General features: G+C 40.1%; 1 protein-coding gene across 1 annotated transcript in view; it reads left to right on the forward strand.

Moving 5' to 3' along the window:
- Positions 1-7,960, forward strand: part of MAP3K20 (mitogen-activated protein kinase kinase kinase 20) — a 170,156-nt gene extending 162,196 nt beyond the window's left edge. Inside the window, exons 18-20 of the mRNA XM_063080751.1 lie at positions 1,595-1,669; positions 4,724-4,874; positions 7,078-7,960. Coding sequence (XP_062936821.1) covers positions 1,595-1,669; positions 4,724-4,874; positions 7,078-7,778 — 927 coding nt within the window. The 3' untranslated portion in view covers positions 7,779-7,960. The remainder of the gene's footprint in view (positions 1-1,594; positions 1,670-4,723; positions 4,875-7,077) is intronic.
- Positions 7,961-9,158: the final 1,198 nt, after the last annotated feature.

The following is a 9,158-nucleotide window of genomic DNA, read 5'->3' on the forward strand; positions in this document are numbered from 1 at the left end:
TCTGTCCCAATCATACTAAAAAATACATGAGACCTCAATTGTGGAAGATCAGCATCAGGCAAATAACCATAATATCGATAGGATGGTCACCCTAACCTCACATACGCCATTAACTCTCGTACATTGTTAACTGTGTATTTGGTTTCAGTGAAGAAAGTGGGGCTTGGAGCAAAGAAGAGTCAGGATACAAACACAAATAGGGAAATAAAATGATTCTTCAAAGCCGTGACATTAGACTTGTAAATGTGTTCTCTTTCACAGGCATAAGATTGCTGAACACCCAAGTCCTTTTAATTTATAAGTGGATTCATCAAGTAGATTGATTTGATATTCATTGTTGGATCCCCCCGTGTAACTAGCAGTTATTTTGATGACACTATGTATCTGTAAAGGTTATGATTTGGTTTTGACGTTTCCTTATTTTGTTGGGACATATTACGTTTTGATGTCTTGAAGACTGGAAAGACACTTTCCTTTCTTCCCCACCTGTGACATCTCTGGTTCCAGCAGGTGTTTATTGCTTCAGTATAATTTAGAAGTAAGATAAAAGCCATTTGCCTACTAACAGAAGGAAGTTGTTCATGGCAAAAAAAAATAGGGTGGAGTTGTAAAACTGAATACAAAGGTTTATGCTATAATGCCGTATATGCAGAATCACACACCAACATTAAAAGGGCTTATAGGAAAAATAGGGCAGACTATTCCAAATTCATAGAACTTTTTAGCAATAACAGAAACAATAACAATCTTAATTTTTTTAAAAAAATGAACTAGTCCATTTAAATCTCCGCCACATTTTCTCCGTACCCAGCACACAGCCATCCTTTCCCTTGCAGCCTTAAGCCCTGAGTGAAAGGAGGATGGGAGGGAGTGCAGCTCACTTCTCTCTACGAGGGACTACAGATGCTTCTCATCTGACGATGAGGTTATGTCCCGATAAACCCATCATAAGTTATAAATATCATAAGTCGAAATTCGTTTAGTACCCTGATAAACCCATCGTAAAGCCAAAAAATTAAGTTGAGCCATTGTGAGTCGGGGGCCATCTGTATTTTCATCAAAATTAAAATAAGGTCCATGATATAGGCTTCTTCATTAACCCTTTTGTTTTAATATAGTGGGAAATAGCTTCAGTTTCTTCATTTGTACATGCCGTTTTGCCAGATGGCCTGATATAGTGGAAAGCAGAGTGACTGTGAAGTCACCCAACTAGCCACTGCTTGTGCTCTAGGAAGGCACTTCTGGATCTTATATTGTTATGTCTCTCTTAATTGTGAGAAAGATTTCTGCTGATGCTTCAAACATTAGCAGGAATTAATGACCTAATAGTAGGACTGAGTGACAGCGAATGTTATATCAGAAAAGAGAAGGTTGTGTGAGACCAGGACTAGCTGTTTACAAATATATGAAAGAATGTCTTAGGAGAAACAAAACCCAAAACATTAGCATTTTGGAGTAATCACATGTGAACCAACATGACTTTCATGATAATTTAGTATTATGCCCCTGTATGGCAGAATGGGCCTCAAAGAAATATATACTATAGCAGAGCAGGCTGTTTTATGGAACTACATCATCCTACCTTGTTTTTCAGCCACCATTTGTGATGGAAAAGTGGATTGTAGGAATCACAGAAAACCAAACCGTGGAGTGCACTGTAACATACGAGGTAAGCTCTAGAGGAGGAAAGCTGGTTGCTTTATCATCAGTTAGTAAATAGGGATTTATTTGTTCCCTCAGAGTGCTTATAATTTATTGGGATTTATTGGGAAAGAAATTATTTAACAAACATGAATATGGGAAGATCGTATAATTTCTCTATCAAAGTGTTGGGAAGGAAAAAGAACAGGATAAACTTAATTAGATAGAGACTGAGGTAATACTTCATGTATTCATTCATTAGTTATTGATTGAGCACCTTCTCCGTAGTACTTAATGTGTTAGATACTAAGAATACCAAAGAGTGACCAAAATAGATCTTTGCCTTCTTGGTACTGAATATAGAGGTGAGGGTAGATCAATAATTCTTCAAAAGGACAGAACACAACCTCCACTACAACTGAGGGAGAAGTCTATTATCAAAAACAGATTAACAGTTTCCATTTATTTATTTTATATATTTTGTTGGTTTGTTTTTTGTTTTTTGTCTATTTTTGTGACCGGTAAGGGGATCGCAACCCTTGGCTTGGTGTTGCCCGCACCGCGCTCAGCCAGTGAGTGCACCGGCCATTCCTATATAGGATCTGAACCCGCGGCGGGAGCGCCACTGCGCTCCGAAGCGCCGCACTCTCCTGAGTGCGCCATGGGGCTGGCCCTCCATTTATTTTTTATATGGAAAAATAGAAAAATTTATACTTTTTTAAAGTATGTTATTAAAATTAAAATTTATACACTTAGTAGTGCCTTCTGGCAGGTATTGGTCTGTGATTAGGATACACTAGATCTGTACTCTCTGGAGGCATATATTCCAGTGGAGGGAGACAGATAACAAATATATAAGTAATACCCTAGAATAATCAGTGCTAAATAGGGACTAGCGTGACTTGGGGCATTAGATCAGATGGTCAGGGCAAACCTCTCTTCTGAGGAGAAGATAGCAGGGAACAGCAGAGGAATAGCAAGTGCAAGTCCCCAAGGCACAGGGTACAGTGACAAGGCTAGAGAGGCGGGTGGGGCTGGATCGTAAAGCCTAGCCAGCACATTAAAAAGTTTAGGTTTATTAAAAGCACAAATGGGGCATTTTAAGCAGTAGAGAATGAAAATCTAATTATGTTTTAAAAATCAACAAGATATTCTGTACACTGATGTGCATATAGTTAATAATACTGTACACTTAAAAATTTAAGAGGGTAGATTTCATGTTATGTGTTTTTTAATCATAATTTTAAAAAACACTGTTAGAGAATGATCTCTCTGTAAATATATTTCAATAATCTGTGTTCAATAAGTGTATTTAGAGCTAATAAGTGTAGATTTCATGTTATGTGTTTTTTAATCATAATTTTAAAAAACACTGTTAGAGAATGATCTCTCTGTAAATATATTTCAATAATCTGTGTTCAATAAGTGTATTTAGAGCTAATAACTTTCAAAAAAATCAACAAGATCTTCATGACTGATGGGACGTGTGCCGTACAAGGTAGAGAAACCCTGTGGGCAGCAGGGTAGCAGGGTGCAGTTATAGTACAGAGTCTCAGCACACATGAAGACATCGGTATGCACCTACCATCAATAGGACATGCATTTTGTTCATTCATTCAGTTATTCATTTGAGAAACTTTTATTAAGGATTTGCCATGGACCAGGCACTGTAAGAGGTGTTTACACCTGTTTTATCTCATTCACCTCAGGTAAATACTGAAAAATAGATGCCATCATCTTAATTTTGCAGATGGGGAGAACAGGCCCAGAGAGAGGAAGGGAAATCCCAAGGTTCAGACTCAGCAACAGAGTGGGTGAAGTCATACCCATCCATGTCTTCTGACTCACCATGAAAGCACCTGCCACTTCTCCCTGGCCACCCTTTCTGTTAGCTCCCAGTGGCTGCAGTAAGATGAAGGGCTTTTGAACTGCTGCATTGTGATGGTTTCCTGAACTGCCAGGATGTGGCTTTTCAGTATTAGGAACCCAAATCCTGGCCAGTCCACTTACCCAGCCTGGAAGCCAACAAGTATTACAGCAGTTATGTATCGTCACCTGCCAGGGCCACAGGTTATCAGGAATGAGGCACCTGAGAAGTAACATTAATTGTCAAATTGTTGCTTGCAGGGCACAAAACCCAAACAAAACAGCTTGGTTGGTCTTGAGGAACTTGAAATTGAGACTATTCTGAAGCCTGTGAACCGATCCTCCCTGCCAGGAAAGGCCCTCTTTTTAGTAATTGGACAGTCAGAGCAGCCAGGATTCACCTGTGCCTGCCATGGACAGTTCTGGAGACACACTACACCCAATCCGTTTCTCCTTCTCCTTCCCTCTTTCTTCCTCTCCCTCCTCTTCCTCCTGTTTCGTCTCCATGATGCCACTCGTGTCTGGATTTTCCACTTCAGGGTTTGTCAAAACGTATTTTCATAACCGTATTGAATCGACGCTGATGTGTAACACCTGCTGATGAGGGAGATTTCAGGACAAGCAACTGTGTGCCTTGACCTGGTATCCTCTCCTTTTCCTGATGCTCATCTCTCCACTCTTGATCCCGTCTCACGTTTGCATCCGTGCTCCCCACCCCGTGCAGGTCGTGCATCTCACCACAGGCCCACATTCCCCCTGTTACCCTGATGATCAAAGGAAGTCTTGGGCAAAAATGTGGTCAGATTTACATTTATTCAGCAAAATATCTGTTTTCAAGTACTATAAACAGCTTATCTTTCATTTCTCATTAAACAGAGCTAAATTGAGATTTGCCAAATACAAAACATTCTGGGAGAGACAACCACATTTTTAACTACCATAATCTACTAAGGAATATATGTTATAATCCATTATGGAATAAAGTGCTATATAATCCGCTAAAGAATAAAGTGGTTAAAGTTTTCCTTTTAATCAAACTAGCATAGTTAGGCAAACTGTTCAGAACATTTTACCTAATGCATTATGATAGTGGTCTAAGGAGTGAAATTGAATTGGCATAATAACTTGGGTTTCTTTCCTTCTTCCCATTTTATAAATGTGTGTATGTTTGGTGGTGGGTTTCTTTCTTTCTTTTTCTTTTTCTCTTTTTTAACAGAGTGATGTTAGAACTCCAAAAACCACTAAACACCTCCATTCTATTCAGTGGAGTAGAGCGAAACCTCAGGATGAAGTGAAAGCCGTCCAACTTGCCATTCAGACAGTGCTCCCCAATTCAGAGGGCAACCCTGGAAGCAGGTCTGACTCAAGTAAGTTAGTGTTTCAAGTATTAGATGTGTGCTAGATTCCAGAAACTTCATTATGAAGTTCTCATACCGGAGATGTGCCAGCATGTGGACAGACATAGATTTCTGCTATGATACTTCCTTCTTATACTTTTATAATATATATATATATTTTTAAAGATGACCGATAAGGGGATCTCAACCCTTGGCTTGGTGTTGTCAGCACTACGCTCAGCCAGTGAGCGAACCGGCCATCCCTATATAGGATCCGAACCTGTGGCCTTGTTGTTATCAGCACCGCACTCTCCTGAGTGAGCCACGGGCCGGCCCCTACAATATTGGTTTTATAAACAGAATACATGGAGAGTAGAATTGATGGACTTATAATTGTGATCATATTATAATAAATTTTATTATTGGATAAGTATGATAAAAGATGAAAATTAATTATTACACTGCATTGGTAAATTAAAATATGTATGTATATTTATATACATATATATTTAATTTCTAAAATGTGTCTGTAGATAAAGAGATGAATCTTCTGTGTCTAGCAAATATCCCTACGAAGGCACTACTATCACCAGAACAACTTCTTGAGTCCTGAACACTATTGATGCATCAAAGATGGGAATGACAGGGGAAAGAAGGAAAGGGAAGGAGGGAGGGACGAGGAAAATAAAGGTGAGCGAGGAAAGAAGGGAGATTAGAGAAAGACAGAAAACATGAAAAGCATATGAGGGATAATGGTGATAGTAATTATAGATGTTATAAAGAAACAATTTAGAGATAACGAATTACAAGAGTACTTCAAAAAGTTCATGGAAAAATAGAAGTGAAAGATGCCATGAATCTTCCTATGGACTTTTTGAAGTGCCCTCATACAGGAAGGCCGATCTTCTGTTGGAAGCTAAACTTTCAGAGAAGTCAAGGAGAAGGAAAGAAGGCATGGTGATACCGCACCGTTCTGCTTATGTGAAGTAGCCAAACTCCTAGAAACAGAAAGTAGACGGGTGGGTCCCAAGGGCTGAGAGGAGGGAGGATGGGGAAGGAGGAAGTAGTGCTGAGTGGGTCTGGAGTTTCAGTGTTGCAGATGAATCAGTGATAAAGATCTGTTGAGTAGCAATGTGAATAGACTTAACATACTGGGCTGTACACTTAAAAATAGTTAAGGTGGTAAATATAATGTTATGTGTTTTTTACAGTAGTGAAAAACATACACACAACCACCACCAAACAAAAGAGGGTGCTGTGGTCAATTGAAGCCTGTGTGGGGTGTTTGGATGAGTCACTGACCTCAGGGGTGCGGGTCACCTGTGCCCAGGCAGTGAGGGAGGCCATTCATGGCAGAGAGAAGTGGGCATGCTCTGTTCCCTCCAGAAGCTCCATCAGCACAGGCAGGGCCAGAGTGGCCGAGAAAGCTGTGGCAGGGAGGACCCCCCCAGGAACTGTAGAATGGGGCAACATAGTTCAGGCCCTGGGAAAGACAGAAAACATATTAGGGGTGAAGAACTTGCTTATTCACTGAAATATAGCTTACTAAATGGTGCTTGTTAGTTAACCATTTTCTTTTACCTTAACGTCTTCCTATTTGCCATGCAGCTTCATTTTTTATCTTGAAAACATCTCTTACTCCTGAACCTGAAGAATCCCTCCTCTGGAGATATGAACAGTCTTCCAAACAACTGCTAGCTATCTCAGCCTTTGGAACCTCATTTCTTTCACCTGCATTGAGGATCCTTGAGGGCTTAAAAGTGTTGGTTGGCAAAAAGTCTTTTGTTTACTAAACATGCCCCTCCCACCTGAACACACTTAAAACAGCAGTTTCTAGAAGTGACGATACAACTAAGTAGGCAGAAGATGGGATTCAGATACAGCAGAACCTGGGATTATTGGCTGAGTGACCATGGGCAAGTAGTTTAACCTCTCAAGCTTCCTCATTTATAGAGTAGAATTATTAGTATTTACCTGAGTTGATTATTGAGAGGATTAAATGAGATAATGTAAGTAAAGCCCACGGAACAGTGCCAAGCACATAGCACATACTTATTTTTTAAAGAAGTACTTGTAATAATAAAGGAAATGTCCTTATACCTTGCCCAGAATTTCTATGAATGGTAAAGCTTGGAGCAAGCCACCCAGCCTTGAATTATCCTGAGACAGGCTTATGAATTAGGCATGCAGCTTTAGCGTGGCTTAGAGATGCGCATTTCCATTTCTCCTGCAGGTGCCGATTGCCAGTGGTTAGACACTCTGAGGTTGCGGCTGATTGCCTCCAACACTTCTCTACAGCGTTCCCAGAGCAATCCCATTCTGGGGTCGTCATTCTTCCCGTACTTTGATAACCAGGATTCCTATGCTGCTGCGGTGAGGCGAAACCAGGTGCCCATTAAGTATCAACAGATTACACCTATAAACCAGTCCAGAAGCTCCTCTCCTACACAGTATGGACTGACCAAAAACTTAACTTCTCTACATCTCAACTCCAGGGACAGTGGCCTTTCCAGCCTTAACACTGAAAGCTCTGCAGAGAGGGTTCGATACTCAGATAGAAGCAGAAACAAATATGATCGTGGTAGTGTATCACTCAATTCCTCTCCTCAAGGAAGATACAGTGGAAAAGGTCAGCATTCCACTCCTTCGAGAGGAAGATACTCAGGAAAGTTCTACAGGGTTTCTCAGTCAGCGCTCAATACTCGCCAGTCACCTGACTTCAAGAGAAGCCCAAATGACCACCACCAACCCAAGACCATACCAGGAATGCCTTTGCATACCAAGGTGGACTCCAGAGCTGGTGAAGAGGAAAGCAGAGTTAGCGAAGGAGGGTGGACAAAAGTGGAGTACCGTAAGAAGCCCCACAGGCCGTCTCCTGCCAAGGCTAACAAGGAGAGAGCCAGAGGAAGCCACCGTGGGCGGAGAAACTTTTGATGACTCAAACTAGATGAGTTTTTCTAAGCAGGTTTTTTTTTTTTTTTTTAATGTCATGGATTTTGATAATCTGATGCCTTCAAATGGAATTACCAAAAAGACGACTCTTCCATTTTGGGGACTGGGAAATACCTTCTAATGGAGACTACAGCCAATCCAGGGCCAAAAATGATGGATGCTGGTTGCCCAGTGATGATAACTAGACTTGAAAATAACTACACATATTTTCTTCCCTGAATTGACATTTTTAGAGGAGGAATAATGCCATCTTTTTATCCTAACCACTGGTTAGCAGGGCTGGGATGAGCGTATGGCAAGTGAGGTCAACAAAACATCAAAATTTTAGGTAAAGACAGGATCGGTATTACTAATTTCCCCTTTTGTCCAAGGTTCCAGTATGGCTCATCATGGCACTATTACTGGTCCTGTCATTACTCAAAATTTTTATATTTTATCCTGAATCTTCTTACCTTAGTTTTCTTTTTTAAAAAATATTGCATTAAAATATCATGTATCTTGATTATAGAGTTTTTTGGTTAGTTGTTTTTCTTTTCTTTTCTATTCTTTTTTTTTTTTTTTGGATGCCCAAGGCAAGGGCCTCATTCATCTCACCCTCATCTCAGCCCTGCTGGTTAGTATTTATTTTAGTAAGGTATTTGTGTTTTTATCATGGTCAGAGTTTAACTGATTTGGCTTGTCATTTTTAGGCAATAAAAAGGGTTGTTGAACTTAATGTTGATTATGATGCACATCTCCTTCATTAGGATTCATCAGAAACCAAAGATCTAAATTGCCTAAGAGACTTGTGGTCGTTTCTTTCCCTAGATTCCCAGGGACTGTTTATGAATATTATTTTCTACATTTTACCAAAGAAGGAACAAAGGAAAAACAACAGTCCCTAAAGGTCTCTTAGGATGTCAGAAATCTAAAAGAAAACAGACACAGAGCAGGATAATAACGTCACCAGCTAAAAAGCAAGAAAAATTTTAAATTACCAGCATACGTGTTAGAGGAAGACAGTAAATAACAGCTTTGCAGCACGACAGCTCTAAGCAGCCTGGGGTAAGGAGGTAAGACGGTGGGGGTGGGAGCACACTGCCTGCAGTTTAGGACAGGAATGGTGGAATCCAACTTGTGAAATTCTTCATATTTTACAAATCAAAAAGTCAGGTGGCAACAAACTTATTATCTGTCAGATAATAAATCTTACTTTCAGTATTCTGATTCCTTTTAGCATTCACTAACCCTGAGTATAAAATATCCTTTGCTCTGTGTAGGATTCTCAATGCCCTGTAGAAATCCAGATGACATGCTGGTAATTCTGTGGGGTGAGTTCTCTTTTAATAGAAACCAGTCATCAGAGTATGTGCATGTGTTCTG

Source organism: Cynocephalus volans, chromosome 1 (assembly GCF_027409185.1).
Source record: "Cynocephalus volans isolate mCynVol1 chromosome 1, mCynVol1.pri, whole genome shotgun sequence".
NCBI classification, from domain to species: domain Eukaryota; kingdom Metazoa; phylum Chordata; class Mammalia; order Dermoptera; family Cynocephalidae; genus Cynocephalus; species Cynocephalus volans.